Below are 22,856 nucleotides of genomic sequence, written 5' to 3'. Positions count from 1 at the left end.
CTTCGTCTGGACCTTTGAACCGCTACACCCCGCCGCAGGGAGGCGGACCCAATTAAATGGATCCGCCCCAGACGCCTAATGGATCCTGATAGGTTCCAGACGGAGCTTGGGCCAATTCCTGAAGATCTGGCACACGACTCGGCCGAGAACCTGGTAGCTGCCTGGGATCGGGCGGCTGGTGGGGCCTTGGATCGAATCGTGCCTTTGCGGCCTCTGACCCGGTGTCGATCCCTCGTGGCTCCTTGGTTCACCGAGGAGCTGAGGGAGATGAAACGCCGGAAAAGACGCCTAGAGAGCGGTTGGAGGGCCAGTCTCGCTGAATCTGACCGAACACTGGTAAGGTCGCATATTAAGACCTACCTAGTGGCGATAAAGACGGCAAAGTTTAATTACTTTTCAGCCTCTATTGTGTCATCAGGGAATCGTCCAGCCGCCCTGTTCAGGGTAACCCACTCCCTGCTCCATTTGGGAGCGCGGAAGGATCCCTTGGAAGGCAGGGCGGAGGATTTCGGACAATACCTGTATGACAAAATCGCTCAGATCCGGGGGGATTTGGACTCTGACTGGGTAGATCAGGGCAGGGTGACGAGGAATAGTCTTGAGAATGTTACCTGGGAGGAGTTTGATGCTGTGACTCCCAATGATGTGGACAGGATTTTGGGGAGACTTAGTGCGGCCACATGTTTACTGGACCCGTGTCCCTCCTGGTTGGTACTGGCCTCCCGGGAGGTTACACAAGGCTGGCTCCAGGGTGTTATCAACACTTCGTTGAGTGAGGGTCACTTCCCCGCCGCCTTGAAAGAGGCGGTGGTGAGGCCTCTCCTCAAGAAGCCGTCCCTGGATCCGGCAATATTGGCCAACTACCGTCCTGTCTCCAACCTTCGCTTCATGGCGAAGATTGTTGAGACTGTGGTCGCGTGACAGTTTCCGCAATTCCTGGAGGAAACATCCTATCTAGATCCGTTCCAGTCGGGTTTCAGGCCCGGGCACAGCACGGAAACGGCATTGGTCGCGTTGGTTGATGATCTCTGGAGGGCTCAGGACAGGGGTTGCTCCTCTGTTCTGGTCCTGTTAGACCTCTCAGCGGCTTTTGATACCATCGACCATGGTATCATGCTGCACTGGTTGGAAGAGTTGGGGATGGGGGGCACCGTGTTACGGTGGTTCTCCTCTTTTCTCTCCGACCAGTCGCAGTTCATGTTGACAAGGGGGCAGAGGTCGACCTCGAGGCCTCTTATATGTGGAGTGCCTCAGGGGTCGGTCCTCTCGCCCTCCTGTTCAACATTTATGTGAAGCCGCTGGGCGAGATCATCCATGGCTTCGGGGTGAGATACCACCAGTACGCTGATGACACCCAGCTGTACATCTCCACCCCAGGCCACCCCAACGATGCCCTTGAAGTGATGTCCCAGTGCCTGGAGGCTGTGCGGATCTGGATGGGGAGGAACAGGCTCAAGCTCAACCCTTCCAAGACTGAGTGGCTGTGGCTCCCGGCATCCTGATATAGTCAGTTGATTCCATCACTGACTGTTGGGGGCGAGTCGTTGGCCCCCACGGAGAGGGCTCGCAATCTGGGAGTTCTCCTGGATACGCAGCTGTCCTTGGAGGAACATCTGACGGCTGTAACCAGGGGGACCTTTTGTCAGGTTTGCCTGATTCGCCAGTTGTGGCCCTTTCTTGATCGGGATTCCCTGTGCACAGTCACTCATGCCCTCGTCACCTCTCGCCTTGACTACTGCAACGCTCTCTACATGGGGCTCCCCTTGAAGAGCACCCGGAGGCTCCAACTGGTCCAGAACGCAGCAGCGCGGGTAGTGACGGGAGCAGCATGGCGCTCCCATGTAACACCGCTCCTGCGTGAGCTGCACTGGCTCCCGGTGGTCTTCCGGGTGCGCTTCAAGGTGTTGGTTATCACCTTTAAAGCGCTCCATGGCATAGGGCCTAGCTATCTTCGAGACCGCCTGCTGCCACCGACGACCTCCCATCGACCCGTGCGCTCCCACAGAGGGCCTCCTCGGGGTGCCATCAGCCAAACAGTGCAGGCTGGTGACCCCCAGGGGGAGGGCCTTCTCTGTGGGGGCACCTACCCTCTGGAATCAGTTGCCCCCAGAGATAAGGAGAATCCAAGACCTCAGTGCCTTCCGCCGTGCCCTTAAAACCTTTTTTTTCCAGCAAGCCGGGCTGGCCTAATTTTTTAAGTGTTTTTAATTGTTTTGTTTATCATTTTTAATTAATGGGGCCAAATTTATATATATATTTTTAACTGTATTTTAATATTTGTACTTGATGTTTTTACTTGGCTGTTCACCGCCCTGAATCCTCAGGGAGAAGGGCGGTATACAAATTCAAAATAAAATAAAAATAAAAATAAATACCCTATTGGATTTCAGTTATAAAAGCACAGATTTCTAATATACCTGTCAATGCTGCTTCTTTTGGAAGCAGAGTAAACATTTGCATTGTAATTTAATTTGTTTTCATAGTGATAATTCTTAGAAAATTTTCTTTTTATTTAGCATTTGCACTTGCAGAATTGATTGATAACTCCTTATCAGCTACTTCTCAAAATTCTGGAGTTCGGTGCATACAGTTAAAACTGGTGAGATATCAAATAATTTTAAAAATATTTTATAGACAGATTTTATTCTTGTATTTTCATATCATCCTGCTTTTTTCTCTAATAGTTATTTGATAATTCCCAAGGAAAACCAGCTATTGCTGTGATTGATAATGGAAGAGGCATGACTTCTAAACAACTAAACAACTGGGCGGTGTATCGAATGTCAAAGTTTATACAAGAAGATGTACAAAGGTTGGAACATTCTAATCTCAATTTATGTTTAAGTATTAAATGTATGCATTGAATCAGTCTAGCAGTTTGGGATAATGAACAAGAAATGTTCATTATCCCAAACAAGACACTTTGAGATAATGAACAAGAAATGTTAAATATTAAATATATAAATGTTAAATACATATATTAAATTAAATATATGTAATGTTATATATGAGTCAATGCACAACATTTCTTATGGCAATTGTAAAAATATCTATTGATGTAGTCTCCAAATATTTTATTGAGGCATAATAAAATCCTTCCTCCCCATCTTTTAGTTATAGTGGATAATTTGTATTTCATAGTGTTTTATTTTTATTATATTATTTTTTTTTCATAGTGTTTTATTCTTTTTAACATTCTAAGCTGCCCAGAGTTACCTCATGGTGAGATAGGTAGCAAACAAATTTAATGAATAAAATAAAAAAATAAATATCCATGAAACATATCCCCAGCTAATTGTGCATTAGCTTAATTTTTAGTTCAAGTATGGTCTCAGAATGTCAGGTGCAAATAACCAGGTAGGCATGATCCAATTAAACTGATTTATTGCTACACAGTTTATGTGTGGGTATCTTCTCAGGTAATAGTTAGCACCTGCTAGCAGTGGTGGGATTCATTTTTTTTAACAACCGGTTCTGGGGACGTGGCTTGGTGGTCATGTGACTGGGTAGGCGGAGCTAGTTGGTCATGTAACCAGGTGGCCATGGCTATGTGCATAGGGACTACTCAGAGGGCTGGAAAAAGTGATTTCTGACAGGTCCTCGCACTTTTGACCGGTCCTCACACTTATGGCCAGTCATCATTTATGCCCGTTGCAGCATTCTTGACAACCGTGTCACTCATTTCACAACTGCTTCTGTTCACCTCGGTGACAAGATAGGGTGCAAAATGTAAAATGTGAGAACAGTTGTGTTAAGGATATTGTTGAGTTACACCCGAAATTGTGGTTTATAAAGCAGAGTACCGTTAGAGTTTTACGCACGGAAACGTTTTGAGAGTAATTGTGAATAGCATACAGACAAACTGGGTTTTATAGTATTTTACTTTTAGGGAAAAGCAAAATCATAGTCCTTTAACAATCCAAGTCTTAGCCATATAAAGTGCAATATAAAATCAATCCAGGGATATAAAATCTTCTTACCAGTTTGTAGAAAAATACAAGGAACAATCAGGAACAATATAAAAACAGTTCAATAAATATCAGAAAGCAGTAAATAAATAATCATGATCAAACAATTGACCATAGAGAGATCAAAAAGAGTTACAGCGTAGCAGCAGGTAAAAATGGTGTAGTGTCCACACTAACCATAATTTAGCTCTCCTTAAATACATTGGCTACAGAGCTCAGCCAATCAGGATGCAGAATGACTCAGCACAGTTCTTAAAGCTACATAATACATTCACATAATACAAACATACAATGTTGGCTTATATATTTCCTGGCCAACCAATTAGGCAATAACCATTTCCTAACAAGTTGTAAGTGCAAGGACTGGTCAAAAGTGCAAGGACCAGTCAAAAATAACTTTTTCAGCCCTCTGAGTAGTCCCTATGCACATAGGGACTACTCATGACCGCTCATCATTTATGCCTGTTGCAGCATTCTTAACAACTGTGTCACTCATTTCACAACTGCGGTGCTTCATGTGACCGGGTGGGCGTGGCCAGGTGGTCATGTGGCATCGGTTCTTTGCCCTAATGACAGTTTGCTGCAATGGTCATAAGTGTGAAAATCAGTCATAAGTCACTTTTTTCAGTGCCATCGTAACTGTTGTAAATCAAGGATTACCTGTACAAAAATACAAAAAGCTTCTTTGCTTGCAGAAAGCTGCCCTAAATACCAATCATTAGATTAGAAATAACTGCAAACTGGAGTTACAAATCAGGCAGAGTGCCAGAGCACCTTGAGGAATTAAAATAGTTCAAATGCAGTGATAACTATCAGCAGCCAACTCTTGCTGATAAAGTGAAACCCTTTAGCAGAGAAGTCATTTAAGCTCTCCAGAATGAAGCAAAGGAGCAGAGTATCTGTTGCTTGTTAAATCAATTACCAGAACAAATAGACACAGAAACTAGTCAGTTTTCCGAAGCTGCTTCTTTTCAGGAACAGAGATTAACATTTTTCCTTCCAAACAAAGCTGAATAGGGAAAATTATCTCATCACTAAACACAGGATTAAACATCACCAAGCACAGAATTAAACTTCACCAAAAACCAGTTTTAGACCAAAAGTCAGAAAGGATATGTAAACTCACGTTTGAATGTCAATCTTTCTAGCTAGAAAAATAAGCCTTGCTGAATGTCATTCATCTTGGTTCCTTGTCATTAAAAGCTTCTGCTTCGTTATTCAATTATTTCTTCAAAGTGCTGATCATTGTACCCTGGCTGGAAGAACTCCAACAGGGGAGTATTTCCTCCCAACAGCAGTGTAAAAAACTTAAAACAACCCTTCCCCTTTAAGAAAGTCAGGCCCCCCAAAAAAACCAACAACCTGCGAGAAGCTCTGGAACCGGAAGCGACAGTAAGTCTAGGCTATTGCCAAGAATGTAATAAGGGTTAAAGGAGAGGCAGTTTCTGTAAGTAGGGTAATAAAGATTAGACTAGGAAACAACACCAGAAAGTTGTAATTCCTTACAGGATTAACCCTGTAAAGTGGAAAAAAACAAAAGGAGATTTCTTCTAACAACCGGTTCTCCGAATTGCTTAACTAGTTAACAACCGATTCTACCGAACCGGTGTGAGCTGGTAGAATCCCATCACTGCCTGCTAGGAATTAGATAAGGGTCCACAGAATTCAAGGGAGGGAGTTGGCCTTGTCCACTTGTGGGTACATAAGGATTCTAGGTTGATTCCCCTTTTAACTTTGCCCCTGGTTCTGCCACTCCTTCGACACAACGTAATACAACAAAGCCTACTAACTCTTTTCTGTGATCCAGCTCTTTCTGTTATTTCTAAATACTCAGAAATCCAAACAAAAGTTCAAATACATTTTGATATTTCAGAGTTTATCTTATACTTTTAATCCATTTGCACGTTGATTTCTGTGCATCTCCTAACTTGCAAATACAGAGATATTTTCATACTCATCGTTGTTTCAATCCTGTGAAATGCTTTAGGACCATAATGGCGAACCTATGGCACGTGTGCTGGAAGTGGCACGGAGAGCTATCTCTCCAGGCATGCCAGCTGTCGCCTGTTGTTCTCCTGGCTGGTCTTCGTGCGCGCAGGAGCGCCGGAAACTGGAAGAGCAGCTCTCTGGTGTACATGTGTGTGGCAGGAAGCTGAGCTCCCGGTTTCTGGCACGCACGTGTGTGCCGGGCAGTTGGTCTTTGCGCGCGCATGCATGCCAGAAACCAGAAGACCAGGTTTCTGGAGCATGCGCTCCAGGGAGCTGCTCTTTTGGTTTCTGGCGCTTGGTGCTGAAAAGGTTTGCCAACACAGCTGTAGGATATAGATGGGTAATCAGTGCATGCAAGATGCATATAGTTCCTTGGGACTGTATTGATGATCCATAGGGGTCCACCAATGAGAAGGGCCAACATTTTTTGCCCAGACTTTTTTCAGGGAAAGGGTTGCAGAGTTTTAAGGGGCAAATGTGTGGTTTAAGTTTTATCCCTACCAAATCAGATTTGGTTACTTTTTCCTATGAGAGGTTTACAGGACAAAATGAAAATGTTAAAGCACCCATTTTGCCAATATACTGTCCCCAAAACACAAAGTCTAAAATTGTCAGCTGACTCCGATTATGTTGTGACATCATCAACCATATCCTTTGTCAACTTTGGGCAGAGCCTATGAACAGAATATATCCTTAGGGTAAAAAAGAAATTTATTTCTCCATTTGTAGTTTCCATAAAGTACTGTGATGCTACTGGACATTTCTATAAATATATGGTATATATATTTTATAATGTAGATATCAAAGGATATATCACAAAATTTATATATAACTATATTTTATCACTCCAAAGCATTGTTATTGATTATTGTTTTTAATTTCATTTAATATCTGTACACTTAACAGTTTCTATTTTTTTCTTCTATTCATTTTTTGTATCAGTGATCATTCAGGATATGTACGTCCTCAAACAGTGGAGCCCAAACCTCTCAGCTTAAACAGTGATATTTCATATTTTGGGGTTGGTGGTAAACAAGCTGTGTTTTTTGTTGGACAGTCTGTTAGAGTAAGTAAAGTCTAATATTGCTTAATTAACCTGGATTAATAATAGTCTGACTTCTGCAAAGAAACACATTGTAAATACATGGGGAATGGGCCAATTGTCCGTTGGTAGAAGACAAAGTTTGCCAGGCTGTATTTGGGGTGGTAAAGAGATTTCAGTGTCAAAATACAGTACTGAAATAACAGATCTGCAGTATTTGTGTGAGAACTGTGTTGCTGGTATGGGGTAATAAGTCTTTCCCTTGCTATGTTTTTATATTTCATAGAATTATGAAGCCAGGTTTATTTTCCATTGAGTGTTATATTTGAGAAAGTACATAATCTTCATCCAGTGCACTTTTGGTGATGTAAATTTCCTATATCTGAGTGTTGACTGCTAGAATTGCTTCCAATGTAACTTTGTTTTTGTTTTGTTTTTTTTAAAAAAATATCAGATGATAAGCAAACCTGCAAATTCTCAAGATGTTCACGAACTTGTCCTTTCAAAAAAAGATTTTGAAGAGAAAGAAAAAAACAAAGAACCTATATATAGTAACTATATAAGAAATAGACAGGTAAGACAATAGTAGTATTTTAATCATTGGATTAATGCCACCTTTGAAACAGTCCTTTCACATTTACAACCTGCTAGGAATTAGGAAACCAAAGTATGTAATGAAACCATAACTTTCATTTTCCTGATTTCAAAATGAATGAAAGCTAATCCGTATTATTGTCTAATTTAATCTATTTTTTTTAAAAAATTCCAATAGCCATCTGATTCTTCCCACATTGTTAATTTCGATGAGCGATTTCTGCACAAGCTTATTTTGGAAGAGAAAGACAGAGACAGTTTTACTGCTGTTGTCATTACTGGAATTCAGCCTGACCATTTAAAATACCTGAAAAATAATTTTGATTATTGCATAAGACAGTTAAAGTAAGTATCTTATGTCTCTAAGCTTTCAAGTAATTTGATCATATCATACTTCGAATTTTTCCCCCTGTACTTCTAAACCTAGAAATTGCATTATATAGTATATAGTATTTTAGAGTATTAAATAATAGACGAAAAGTTTTAGTTTTATTCTATTTTTGTAGTTTTGATTTTAGTTGAAATGTTATGGGGTGGGGATTTTTTATTAACAGCAAGGACTGGAATTTATATATAATCTTTCTGGCTTCTATATACAAGTTGTATTTTGTTTTATATCTTTAAAGTATTCAGTGGCCTATTAAAAAATCCTGCAGTTCTTATTTATGGTTAATGAATTTTATGATTACAGACACATATATCATTACTATATCCATGGACCAAAAGGAAACATAACTAATTTGCCAATGGAAGAAAAAGTTTTCAATAATATGGTTATTGAGGTAGGATCTCTCGATATTGGAAGTAAATCAATGAACATACTTGTTTTACTTGTTCTATATATTACCTTAAGCAGTATTAGCGATGAATGGAGCACTTTCATCCTCTTCCTCCATAGTTTAGCCACCAATATATCCCTCCAAAATCTCTCCATTGATTTAGGATCCGAGTGGGATAATTAATGTGTAGAATATATTTTCTTTTTATTGTAACCAGGTCTGAGAATTTTGGTTAATGGGTGCCATATAAAAGCAACTAAAAAAGTATGAACTATGTTTTACTGGTCATGATACAAAAGAGAGTTAAAAGGCATTGTATTTATGACCATTCATTTAATGACCATTCAAAGTTACGGCACTGAAAAAAGGGACTTAACAACCACTTGTCACATTTAACAACCATTGTAGTATCTGTTGTGGCTCAGTTACCTGAGCCGGTGTTATCGGAGGGAGAAAGCTCCGAACATGAAGGAGAGGAGTTGGCCAGGCCTCCCTCTCTAGGACCCTCCTCTCTGGCAATGCCTCAGGTGTCTCCTGAAGGAGAAGAGATTGGCCAGGAGCCAGGTATCTCCTCGCAGTCGGACAGTGACGGAGATAAGTCTTGGCTGGATCCACGCCAGCATCGGAGAGGCAGGCGCGCGCAGCAGAAGAGGAGGCGTGCAGAGATTAGGCTGAGTCACTGGACCACACCCCACAGGGGATAAAAGGGGGTGAGGTGGCCATTCAGACTCTGTGATGGACAAAACAAACTACTAGCGAGTCACATTGTATCTTTGAAACAACGTTATCTGCCTTGGATTTAATACAGACTGGACTTGACAATTCTTGAACTGTGTGTATCTTGTTTGGGTTTATCTGTTAGAGGAACAACCCCTCTCTCTATGACTAAAGTTCTTGGCAAGCAGCTACTGGGTTGCTGCCAAGTCTCTTATCGAAAGAATTTGTTGTCTGCCAGTTTTATTTAACCCCTGACTATCTGTTTGTGTGCGTGTGTGAGACGGGGACAGAACAGTATCCTTGTGATCACAGGATCAGAATTCAGGCACTTGGCAACTAGCAGGTATTTAAAACAGTTGCAATGTCCTGGGGTCATGTAATCACCATTTATGATGTTTTCCAGGGGGCTTCCAGCAAGCAAAATAAATGGAAAAGCTGGATTGTCTTAGCAACTGGCAAAAAACATAATAAAATTGGTCACTACTCTCTTAATGACCGTATCGCTTAATAACAGAAGTTCCAGTCCCGATTGTGATTATAAGTTGAGCACTACCTGTAGTACTCTTGTTTTAAAAAGTGCCTTTTTTGGATCCAGTTCATTAATAACATGTCATAATTATATGATTTATGTAACGGTTCTTTGAAATATTGGCTATAAAATTCAAATTTTAAAGAATAAATTGAGGCTTTTAATTTAATTTTCCTTGCTTTTTATTATTCATGATACCTTTCATCAAGAAATTCATAGACTAACACTTATTATCTGTTTAGATTTCACTGTTTGAAAGGGGGAAAACACCTCAGATTGTGAACCTTAGAGAAATCCAGGATGATATGCAGACTTTATATATAAACACAGCAGCAGATAGCTTTGAGTTTAAGGCTTTTGTTGGAGTAGATGGGATAGTGGAAGGAATTATACGTTACCATCCTTTCTTATATGACAAAGAAACCCATCCTATCTTTTCTTCAGGTGAGTAATTGCTTGGGATAAATGCTATTTATCATTCACATACTAATATAAATTTGATCAGGTTCCCATGATTTTAAATATTATACTACCTAGCATTAGGGGGCATTGTAAAATGCTTGAATTGAAGAACAACCAGGTTTTCGAATACCAATTCTTGGTATAGTGGAGCTATATTAAATATATATTGTGCCATCCTTACTTCTATAATCCAGTAACCTCCACTCTATTGCATACCTGCCACTATCTTAGCTATTTCTTTGTTATTTTAATGTATTAGTTGTCTTATTATTTTAATCATTTAATTAATTAAAGTTAGTTTTAATTGTTTTGTCAGATTGTAAACTTCCCAAAGTCGCATGACAGCAAGATGAGTGGTAAATAAATTTAATAAATAAATACATAGGGAGTTGGGGGAGTAGGATTGTTTTTAGGTGAAGATTTATTGGTGATAATTAAAATTATGTAACTTTCCATGAATCATTGATTAATAAGCTACATTTCAAACCAATTTTATAGAACGGATTGTGATTCATCTGCTAGCTCACCCATTCTCAATTTAGTTGGGTCGAGATATTTTCTGTCCTTTAAATAGAATAAATACACTTTCAGTCTAAGTACCCAGACAAGGAAAGGGCAGGCAGATGAAGAAGCAGGGGATGGGAGAAATTTCCAGATCAAGAAAGAATTTGATGATAGTAACAAACTTCTCAGACAGATCTCTTGGCCAGAGAGATTGCAATTTTAAAGAAAAATAAGAAAAAAAAGACTCCAGGGATAGTAAGGGTGATGGCGTGTGAGAATGAGGAGGCAGACTCCCAGCCAGGGTAAAGCAGTTCAGTCCATAGGTGCATGCAAAGCGTTTCAGAAGGAATCCTTTCCAGACACTAAAAAGAAACAAGGAGAGAAATAATTTCAGTCTGCCAAGATTCTGTTCATGTAACTTTATAATAAAGTAAGCTTAGTTCATCTGGTTGTGCTTCTTGTCTAACTTGGCAAGGATGACACAACTATTGGTGGATGTACAGTACATGCTTGATAATACATTGGCCTCTAAAGCAACAGTACCCAACTTTTTCAAGCAAAATGTTGGCTAATATGCACACTTTAATTATAGGAACCAAGCCAAGTTATACAATACTCTCCTTATACATAAACGTCTCATTTGATTGTGTTAGAAATTAATTTCATTAGCAATTTTTAAAGAAAAAATTTAAATAGGCATCTGGTTTGCAGTTCTTTTCCATAATTTGGAAAATATTCTATTTTGCATTTCTACCTATAATGATATGAAAATAACTTTTAAATTTAGGATTGAAAGAGAATGATGGTGATGATGATAATGATAATAATGAAGATGAAGAAGAGGAATGTTATATAAGAGAAAAAACAGCCAGAAGGGAAAAAGCTATTTTTGAATGTTTTTGGAATGGAAGATTAATCCCATATACAACTATAGCAGAGTAAGACTGAATTCGTTCTAAAGTTTATACATATACATTTCTATGTTTCTATGTTTCTAAATGATGTCTTTTCCTCCCAAGTTTTGAATGGTGTACTTTGCCTAAAAAGAGAGGGAACGTTCCAATTGAATGTTACAACCGAATATCTGGTGTATTATTTTCAAATGACAAGTTTGAAGTCACCACAAACAAACTAACTTTCATGGAGTTGGAATCAAAGTTAAAAGATAAAAATACACTTTTTAAAAGAATTATTAATGGACAGGTAATATTGAATTTATTTGTTTGCTAATACTGTTTACAGACCTTTAGAAAATAATTATATCTAGTAAATTTTATTGTGGTTTGTGCTTTTATATGGTAAGAAAATACAATCTATTGCAGTTTCAGGACAGCAATTTGAGATTTGAGGGGACCATGGTAAAGTACCTTTTGTTGGTCCGTAGCATTTTTAAAACTACATGGAAGTGATACATCAACTTATTCTTGCCACAAAACTCAAAGATATTTCATTAATGGCATTGTGAAATTTAAAAAGTTATCTTTATCTAATTTCCTGACTGCTGTGAATATCACATCAGAATAATAAATAAATTACTATTGGATAACATTAAACCTACTGGTCAAGAATACTGAGTGAAGAATGCTCATCCAACAATGTTTTATAAATATGTATAAAAGAGTTGAGTGTAACAAAAAGAGGGTTATAATGATTTCTGAACCCTGGAATACTAAGTACAGGCAATCCTTGACTTACTACCACAATTGAACCCCAAATTTCTGTTACTACGCAAGACAGTTATTAAGTGAATTTTGCCCCATTTTATGACATTTCTTGCCACACTTGTTAAGTGAATCACTGCAGTTAGTGAGTTAGTATCATGGTTGTAAAATGAATCTGACTTCCCCATTGACTTTGCTTGTCAGAAGATCGCAAAAGATGATCACAAGTCCCTGGGACACTGCAACCATCATAAATATAAGTTGCCAAGCATCATGTGACCATGGGAATGCTGCAACAGTCAAGTGTGAAAAACAGTCACAAGTCACTTTTTTCAGTGCCGTTGTAACTCAACAGTCACTAAAGAAATTACCGTATGTCGAGGTCTACCTGTATGGACACGAGGAAATATAAATCAAAATTCCACATCAGACACAATGAACATGTAACTGCCTCTTTAACTTTATTGTCCTGAGCACCTTTTAAAAATAGGATTAGAATTATAAGTATGGTTTTTATATATATACACACTTTCCACAGGAACAGAGAATGAAAACTGGAGAATTTGCATCATGGCTCAAGAATTGCCATGAAAAGCATGATAAACAAATCAAATTTACCAAGTTTAAAGAAAAAGTCATACGTACTGATCAGGCTTCTAAAGGAAAACTGACACCTTGGGCTACATATGAGGAAATTGAATGGGATGGAAAAATATATAAAGCTGGGCAGTTGGTAAGTTAATTACTTTTGAAAAAACAGGCACTTTTGAGAAGATTGCATAATGTATATTTGATGGGCTGCGAATTATATTTTCTTTGTTGATTAAATAAGTTAGTTAAATCATTTCTTAAATTGATAAAGTTTGTTCCCCAGCATGTTTCCCAGTAGCTATCCTTGCAAGATAAGTGCGTATCAGACAACTGAGATGTAGCTATTTCTGCCATATTTAGTTGGGAAATTATCAATGGGGACCTTGGAAGACTTCTTAAAAAAATGCTGGAGGTTGGCCCTATACTTAGCAATTTAACTGTAATATTTTTAATTCATTTTATTTGTTTATTAATTTTTTATGCTGCACATCTCCCCTGCAAGGTGATTCTGGGTGGCTTACAAGTTATAAAACAAGTAAAAAAAAATTAAAATGTTTTTTTAAAAAACTACACAGATTAAAATATTATTAAAAACTACTAAAACCAAAACTTTCGTTTCAGTTTCATTTATTTAACTGAGTTCTTTTTATTTGATTTTAGGATTTGCGTGGAGAACAGATGTTCTTAGTCATTTATGTGCAGAAAACTTTAAAAAAACTTTTTAAAAAATTGTTCACAAACTTTTAAGTCCTGGAAAGAAAATCCCAAGATAATTTTAAATTGAATTTTTTTTAGAAACAATCACCTTTCTAACCATTACAAAAGAATAAACAGAGGAATTAATTATAACTTAAAACTTCCTATTATTGAAGCTAGTTGTTCCCTAGCAAAACTCTGCTTTGTATCATTGCCCAAGAGGAGACTTTATAAACTGCATTAGAAAATATTTTTGTTAAAAATTATTTCTGAAAAACTAATAAACAGAAGTATAATGATGAAAATTTTTATTCGTTATTTACATTCATGACAAAATGTTAGATATTTTTACAAATTATAACAACATAGAAATTATTTTTAGGATTAAGTTAAATCTTTATGTAAATAAATAAATGATGTTTATGTGTTAGGTGAGATCAATTAAAAGAGGTCCAGTACTTCATGGCAGAATTGAACATTTTTATCTATATGGAGATCATGATGGAGATGTCTATGCTACTGGTGGAGATGTTCAAATAGCTTTGGTAAGTAAATAGTTTCAATTTTTAAATTAATCCATTTATATGTTTGATTCAAGCCTGAATAGAAAAAAATGTAACATAAGAACTGTACTGAATCAGGTTATTTAATCCAACATTCTATTCCCATAGATTTCCACTTATCCACTTCCAAGCAACTGTATTAAGAAATAAATGTCTCTGTTATGAAGACTTAGCCACCATGAATCAATAGCCTTATTCACCAAACATTTAGCTACTCTAATTCTAAAATGCCACAACTTTTCGTAGTGAATTACACTAGAATCAAAATGGAGTTACATGGTGCAAGTATTGAATAAGTCAAAATTACAGATAGTCTTTGCTTACCGACTGCCTTATTTAATAATCGCTTAGATTAGGACAACACTAAAAAAATACCTTTACAACTGTCTACATACTTACAATGGTGGCAGCATCTCTGTGCTCCTGTGATTAAAATTCACGGGCACTTGGCATCCAGCTAGTGTATTACAACCATAGCAGCATCTCATAGTCATGTGAGTACTGCAATGAAAAGACTAGAAAATTACTTCTGGTCATGTAGAGGCCTTGACTTATGATGTCAACAACTTATGACTCTAATTCTGGGCTCAATTACGATCAAAGTTGAGAACTATCTACAGAAGAAAATGCAGGTGGAAGAAATGGTAAACAAGGAAAGATTTATTTCAGTAGTATTATCTAATAATGAATTAGTTACAATAAGATTGGTGCCAGGTCTTGATCCAAAGTCTTTCCAGAAAACAATACTTATGAAAAGAAACTTGAAAAAATATAAGGAAGAGGAGGAGGGTTTGTAGTTTAAATGTTCACAAAATAAAATAACTCTCAAAAATATCTGATCTTTAAGTAATATATACCTATGGTAGCAAACAGCTTTTTAAAAACTGATTAATTTTTGTGTGAGAGAAAAATGTTACTTAAGAGCAAAATGGTGCTTGGTCATCACCATCAGAAATATTTTTCTTTTTAATTGCTTATTATTTTAGTCAATTCTTAAAGAGACAATATAAAAATAGTAATAATAAACAAGTTGTAAGTGACAAAATTAGTACTTTAAAATGTCTCCCCAGTTAATACACAGTTTTGTAATCTGTAAATATTTATTAGAAAATACATTAATAAATTGACTTAGAATATAATTTTTACTACAAATAGTTAAAAACCAGAATTTTAAAAATTAAACCATCTTTGATATTGTATTTTTAATTACAAGGGAATATACTGTATATAACTTTATTTTAAATATATTCAAATTTCAAAGATTTCATAAGAAGAGATATGCATAAATATATGTAGATATAGATAATTTTCAACTTCCGTATAAATATATTAATTTTCAGGAGCCTCAAGCATTATACAATGAAATAAAGATCATTCCAATAGGCAAACTTGATTGTTCGGTGTCTGAAGCAGTAGTGGAAAAATACATTGAAGAGGAAATGGCTCAGTAAGTTTGTATAGCTAATAAATTATTTTATCAATTTAGAAATAAAAAGTAAACACAAATAAAAATATTAGCCTGTCCCCCAATTAAATATTATGTTAAAAATTGATTCATTAAAAATTGACTTAAGCTTCATAGTTTGATTATATCTGAAATAATACATTTGAGGGGAGAACATCTTTTCTCCCATGAAGTGCACTTTTTATTTCTTGAAGCAAGCACCATTTTACATGACATTTTCTTGAATTTTGGTAAATAATTCTTGCTAAGATTACGTAATTTGTACAATTGGTAATAGGTTAATAATAATTAATATGTATAAAACTAAAGACTCCTTTGAGTCAAGCTCAATTCCTTATGACTATACAAAGATGTCTATTAGCATTATTTGATAATAAAACGTAAGTAGCTTACCATTACCTCTTAACAGATTTTTTTTTCAACTACCTCTAACCCTGAGATTTTCCTGGGGCCTTCTCATCCAATCATTAACTCACTTTAGTCTATTTGAGTTAAACTGGAGGTGACACATTGTTATATCCTGCAGTGGCTAAATAAATTACTATATTGTTTATAATTTTTTAAAAAACAAAATTGCCTAAGTAATTAGGTGCATTTTTTATTGTCTTGATAATTTAATTCATCAGTGTTTTATTTGATTTGTTTGTTTATATATGCAATTTATATAGACTACTATTTCACCAAAGTGACTCAATACTTCTTTTCTTACTAGATTTCCTGATAGTCTGTCAGTAACATGGCCTAATGGAGATGAATTATTATCAGATGACATTAAGTGCGCAGGATTTACATTAGGTTAGTATTAATTTCAGAGATAGTTTATTTCAATTTATTTTTCATAAATATGTGGATTGATTATTATTTCAGATAGTAATTTAAAATCTGATTCAATTTATTTGTTTTTCATGTTTGTTGGTTGCTCTGTTTTTTCCCCTTAGGAGATTTACAAGTTGAAATACTGAATAAAAAAGGCGAGCCTATTCAAAAACTTCCAGGACCAAGTCGTGGAGGATCAAAGATCAAAGGATCAAAGTTACTTGTGCAATTTAAGATTGTTTTGCATTGTAAGCATGCAAGTTGTATTTTTCCTACATTATTTTAATGTATTAATATATATTAAAATAAGATACTCAAATTGTAGCCACTCTTTCTTCTACGACAGTAAACCTCATGGGCAGAAGATTTTGAATTTGATTATTTATTTAAATAGACATGTATGTGGCAGCCCAACTCTGGGTTGTGGGTGGCCATATAAATGGAATAAATAAATAAATGGAATAAAGAAGGAGGAGGAAAGCCATGACCAACCAATACAGGAAAATATGTTTTAGAATTTTAATATAATGAACAACATGCAGATATAATATACAAATACAGGTAGTCCTTAACTTAAACCACAATTGAGCCCAAAATTTCTATTGCTTGGTGAGACAGTTGTTAAGTGAGTTTTATCAAATTTTATGTCCTTTCTTGCCAAAGTTGTTCAATGAACCACTGCAGCTGTTAAGTTAGTAACATGATTGTATAGTGAATTTAGATTCCCCATTGACTTTGCTTGTCAGAAGGTCACAAAAGGTGATTACATGACCCAGGAAACAACTGTTATAAATATGAGCCAATTGCCAAGCGTCCAAATTTTGATCATGTAACCATGGGGTTGCTGCAACAGTTGTAAGTGTGAAAAACGGTCATACATTTTTCAATGCCATTGTAACTTCAGACAGTCATTAAATGAATAGTTGTCAGTCTAGGACTACCTGTATTCATTTTCATTTCCATTTTTTTGAGGGAAAAATTGCAATAAGTGTTGTATGGCATTACAATTTTGCCTTTGAAAAGGGGGAGGGACAGAATTAAGCAATACTTTATGTTTAACTATAAATACATTAATAGAATAAATATACCTCTGTTAGTCATCAAACAGATTTAAATAGTATCTACCAGATGTTAAGGCTTAAAAAAGAATATAGGTATACATATTAACTTAAGTAACATTTTGTAGCTTGCATGGTATTTTTCGTAACAGTCATTTGTGTATACTATACTATAAATGAATATACTAAATCAGTATATTCTTTGGTAAGTTTTTACAATTTTCTTATCTTCAGCCATGTATAATATATATCGCTTCGAGAAATTTAGCCCACAACCACACAAGGATCAATGTTATCACAATCCCTCAATAAGTGGATTTTTTGTCATTATAACTTACTAATATTTTATGAAACCAAAAGTTCTAACTATATGCATAAACATGTTTTGCAAGTTATTGTTGTAACTGCTTTGCTTATGCATAGCAACTCAGTGTAATTTTTATGACATTTTGGCTAATAAATATGTGGATGATGTTACTGTGTTTTATCTTACATTCTTGACACCATGAATATGCATTAGTTTAGAATTGGTGGTTAAGGCACCAGGCTAGAAACCAGAAACTAAATTCTAATCCCACTTTAGACATGAAAGCTAGCTAAGTGACTTTGGATTAGTCCCTCACTCACAGGGTTATTATTGTGGAGAAAATAAGAGGAGGAAAGAGTTTAGATGTGTTTGCTGCCTTGAGTTATTTATAAAAGTAATAAAGGCAGAATAAAAAAAGTAAAAAAACTCTCTTGAATGTTTTTATGATGTCATATAATATTGCGTTGTCAAAGTAATTGTAATTAAAGAATGAGTGTTAGCATTTGCCTTTTATATTTACCTTCATGTATCATGCCAAACCAGATTGTTTCTTCATTGATATTTGCATACAATTTCCTCTGGTTTTGCACTTTGGTTTTTACTTCCTTCACTTCCTTATTTGCAAGTCAAAGCTTACCCAAGAAAAATATATTAAATTAAAAAAATGACTGAAAATTTAAAAAATGAAACTGAAAGTTTATCCTTGTATGAACAAGAAATATCAAGCTCTGTTTACTATCCTGCTACTAAGAATAGTAAAAACTGACAAATGCTACAGAAAAGGCTTTCACAGTTATGTTACTTATTCAGTGAAGTTCTCCCCCTAGGATAATATCAATATATGGCTGCTTTTCAATGCACTTTAAGAACAAATTTGTTATTTTAGTTCTTAAATTAAAATAGATTATATTTTCCATTGTTAAATGTTTGAATTTTTTTTTTATTTCAGCTAGCTTATAGTCTTGCTTAACAACCCAAATCTGTCTACATATATACATACATACCGTATTTCCCCCAAAATAAGACCTACGCTTGCCGCCTCGTGTGTGTGTGTCGGAGTATGGGGCGCCCAGCTGGACTGATCACCCTGAAATTGTGTTTCCCCAAAAATAAGCCCTAGTGCTTAATTTGGAGGCCAAAAAAATATAAGACCAGGTCTTATTTTCAGGAAAACACAGTACATACCGTACATATACATACACATATACTCTCTCTGTGTGTGTGTCTACAGCTATCTACTTATCTATCTACAAATTTTTTCCAAATTCATTAGAATTAATAACAGATTGATTTATAGTATAATAATGTCTCTGTTTTTCTGTAAGGTTCTGGTAAAAATAAGGAACTCGTTTCTCTTATCAGTCAACATGGAGGGAACTGGCCTTACTGGTTCAAAAAAATGGGTAAGTGGTGTTTTGGGGGGGAGTTTTTTTGACTATATCCTACAGTTGAATAATATTTGATATCTTAAATTTAACATGTATGATTATACACAGAAAATATTTTTGACCTTGGAACCTACACACTAAAACTGCAAGTGTTGAATGAAAGTAATGAAGATACTTATGCAGGAATCCGTCTTCCATCCAAAACATTTAAATTTCATGTAAAAGGTAAGTTTTTACCAATAAAGGCAAATATTTGTAGCTCAGGCAGGAATGAGGGGTCCTTGGTGCTCTCTTTTCTTGCAGACGTTTCATTACCCAAACTAGATAATATCATCAGTGCTAGAAAAGAGTGCAGTTTGCTGCCAGTTTATATTCTAGAGCATTTTATGAATTATATTCTAGAATAAACTGACAGAAAATTGCACTCCTTACTATCACTGATGATGTTACCTAATTTGGGTAATGAAAGGTCTGCAAGAAAACAAGCAAGCTCAGAGAGCACCAAGGACCCCTGATAGGTAAGTTTAATTGATGTACTCTGTTTTCATATGTACTGTTTACATGTAACAGATTTCATATTTTTATGCAATGAGATGTACAGTAGGTAATCCTCAACTTCCAACCATAATTGAGTCTGCTGTAACTTCAGTCGCTAAGCAAGGACTACTTGTAATATATTGAAAACATTTTTGAAAACATTACTAAAATATAAATGAGCTAAGTATTTAGGCAGTTCTCCAAATAATAATTCTTTCAGTCAGTGGAGAAAATTTTTTTTAGCTTTCATTATAAGTATCTAAGAAGAGTGGCTTTCCAAAGGAAAAGCAACATAGAAATATTAGGAATGTATATTAAAAGTATGATTAATACTTGAAAAACTGACCAACTGAATGTTTTTAGCATTGATCTGTTCTTTTTGGGAATATACATAATTATGTAAATAGTATTGTCCTTCATTTGAACTATTAATTCTAAAAGTTAAACACAATTTCCCTACAATAAATATATAGTAGTATCAGATTTTTATTTGTTCATCCCAGGGAGAAAAAAACTTCAATTTAAAGATGTTGAATTGTGAAAGCAACTCTATGTTTTACTCTGACAGCCTGTGTCTGTTCTGTAAAACAAAGAAAAAAATAAAATGGTGCTAAATATTCTATCAGTATATAATGTAGAATTTGTCCTTACATATCACTTGCATTAAACAACTTTTATAATTTTGCATTTCATATACCTTGTGTTATTGCAGTTTTTTAAATACCATAGGCTATTTAATTTGAGTAAATTTTATTTAACAAAAGCATGATATTTTGTGAACCAAAATCACAAACATCATCAAAGTGGAAGGTGACTTTTGAGCCTCTCTATTATATTATTTAGAGAATTATCTTAATGCAGCCCCAGAAAACTGAGCAGTATCAGAATTATAAATAATTAATTCCATTATATTATTTGTGTTTTTCTTAATAAATAAATATTGTTAACATTTTGGCAATTAAGTTGACACTGAAATACAATAAATCCATAACACTATGCCTACATATACATAGATATAGATATAGATATAGATATAGATATAGATATACACATACACATACACATACACACACACACACACACACACACACACACACACACACACACACACACATATATATATATATATATATATATATATATATATATATATATATGTAGGTCTTTGGTTATTCGGGTTTTCTCCCGCGTGAAATTGGAAGTGTCTTGGCGACGTTTCGATGAAGTCTCATTTGTCATCTTCAGGCTGGTGTTTTCGGCTGGTGTCTTGGCAACGTTTCGAAGAAGTCTCATTCGTCATCTTGAGGCTGGTGTTTTGCTCCTAGAAGCACGAAGCCGAAAACACCAGCCTGAAGATGACGAATGAGACTTCGTCGAAACGTCGCCAAGACACTTCCAATTTCACGTGGGAGAAAACCCGAATAACCAAAGACCTACATACAAACACCCGCAGAAAACAACTCTTGGGTACAATTTTGTTCATCACAATTCATCTTTACACTTATCCCAGTATTAACATTAACCCCGGATAAGAATACTGGATTATTTTCTTTCTTTTTTTCTTTTCTTTCTTTCTTTCTTTATTTTGTCAAGCATGTATTAGATAACAGATATAAGTATAGACATAATTATGAATACATGAGATGGATACAAATAAAAAGGAACATTAGGACAGGGACGGTAGGCACGCTGGTGCGCTTATGCATGCCCCTTAAAGACCTCTTAGGAATGGGGTGAGGTCAGCAGTAGACAGTCTAAGGGTAAAGTTTTGGGGGTTTGGGGAAGAAACCACAGAGTCAGGTAGTACATTCTAGGTATTGACCACTTTGTTGCTGAAGTCATATTTTCTACAATCGAGTTTGGAGTGGTTTACCTTAAGTTTCTATCTATTGTTTGCTCATATATTGTTGTGGTTGAAACTGAAGTAGTCATTGACAGGTAGGACATTGTAGCAGATAATTTTATGTACTATGCTTAGGTCAGACCGAAGGCGGCGTAGTTCTAAATTGTCTAAGCCCAAAATTTCAAGTCTGGTGGCATAAGGTATTCTACAGTATTGTGGGTAGAGGAATGGAGGACTCTTCTCTTGAAATATCTCTGGACTCTCTCAATTGTATTAATGTCTGATATGCAGTGCGGGTTCCAGACAGGTGAGCTATATTCGAGAATTGGTCTAGCAAATGTTTTGTATGCTCTAGTTAGTAGTACAATATTACCAGAGAAGAAGCTACGCGAGATTAGGTTAACAACTTTTAATGCCTTTTCGGCAATGCTATTACAGTGAGCTCTGGCACTTAGATCGTTTGAGATGAGTACTCCAAGGTCCTTGACAGAGTAAGGGTCATCTACAAGGTTGTATCCGTCCAGCTTGTATTTTGTGTTTTGATTTTTTTGCCAATGTGCAAGACAGAGCATTTGTTGGTTGAGATTTAGAGTTGCCAATTGTTTGACCATTCTGACAGATAGTCAAGGGCTTTTTGTAGGGTAGCAGTATTGTTGATGGTGTTGAATAGTTTTACATTATCAGCAAAGAGAACGCTGTTGCTTATAATATGATCGCAAATGTCATTTATGTAAAGTATAAAGAGTGTGGGTCCTAAAATGCTTCCTTGGGGGACACCGCTGTTAACAGGGTTTGATAGGGCGTTCCCTATTTTGACTACTTGTTGCCTGTTTGATAGGAACGCAGCTATCCACTTATGCAGGGATCCGGAAATGCCGTAAGATTTTAGTTTTAGAAATAGTTTGTCGTGTACTACTGAATCAAAGGCTTTACAGAAGTCTATAAATTGTGTCTATTGCTTTAGCCTGGTCGAGTTGTAAAGTCCATATGTTTTTACAGTGTAAGAGTTGCAGATTGCAAGGCAATTTTTTTTTTGAAGCCAAACTGCTTGTTAGATAGTAGGTTGTTTGTCTCTAAGTAGAGGGTAATGGATTGGTTTATGATTGATTCCATGACACAACATAATGAGATTGGTCTGTAATCTTCAACTAGGCTGGGGTCACCCTTTTTGAAGATAGGGATGACCTTGGTTAGTGATCATAAGTTAGGCAAGGAGCTGGTTCTGAAAGATATTTCATATATTATGCTAAGAGGTTCTGCTATGGTGGTTGAGAGCTTTTTAAAGAAGTAGGCACCATAATCCATCAGGGCCAATAGATAGAGATGGTTTTAGGTTGTGTAAAGCCC

At 36.0% G+C, this 22,856-nt stretch overlaps 1 protein-coding gene across 2 annotated transcripts in view; it reads left to right on the top strand.

Moving 5' to 3' along the window:
* The window catches only part of SMCHD1 (structural maintenance of chromosomes flexible hinge domain containing 1), a 97,043-nt gene that overhangs the window by 10,637 nt on the left and 63,550 nt on the right, over positions 1–22,856 (top strand). For both annotated transcript variants that reach the window (XM_034429546.3, XM_034429547.3), the window contains exons 4-19: positions 2,517–2,599; positions 2,685–2,812; positions 6,900–7,023; positions 7,454–7,573; positions 7,772–7,938; positions 8,285–8,375; positions 9,861–10,062; positions 11,372–11,522; positions 11,604–11,787; positions 12,784–12,978; positions 13,964–14,077; positions 15,436–15,542; positions 16,273–16,355; positions 16,499–16,624; positions 19,067–19,144; positions 19,238–19,354. In XM_034429546.3, coding sequence (XP_034285437.2) covers positions 2,517–2,599; positions 2,685–2,812; positions 6,900–7,023; positions 7,454–7,573; positions 7,772–7,938; positions 8,285–8,375; positions 9,861–10,062; positions 11,372–11,522; positions 11,604–11,787; positions 12,784–12,978; positions 13,964–14,077; positions 15,436–15,542; positions 16,273–16,355; positions 16,499–16,624; positions 19,067–19,144; positions 19,238–19,354 — 2,070 coding nt within the window. The remainder of the gene's footprint in view (positions 1–2,516; positions 2,600–2,684; positions 2,813–6,899; positions 7,024–7,453; positions 7,574–7,771; positions 7,939–8,284; positions 8,376–9,860; positions 10,063–11,371; positions 11,523–11,603; positions 11,788–12,783; positions 12,979–13,963; positions 14,078–15,435; positions 15,543–16,272; positions 16,356–16,498; positions 16,625–19,066; positions 19,145–19,237; positions 19,355–22,856) is intronic.

Source organism: Pantherophis guttatus, chromosome 3 (assembly GCF_059756535.1).
Source record: "Pantherophis guttatus breed Tessera chromosome 3, ASM5975653v1, whole genome shotgun sequence".
In the NCBI taxonomy this organism is placed as follows: domain Eukaryota; kingdom Metazoa; phylum Chordata; class Lepidosauria; order Squamata; family Colubridae; genus Pantherophis; species Pantherophis guttatus.
The sequence above is the reverse complement of the archived record's forward strand: the minus strand, read 5'-3'. Positions and strand labels throughout refer to the sequence as shown.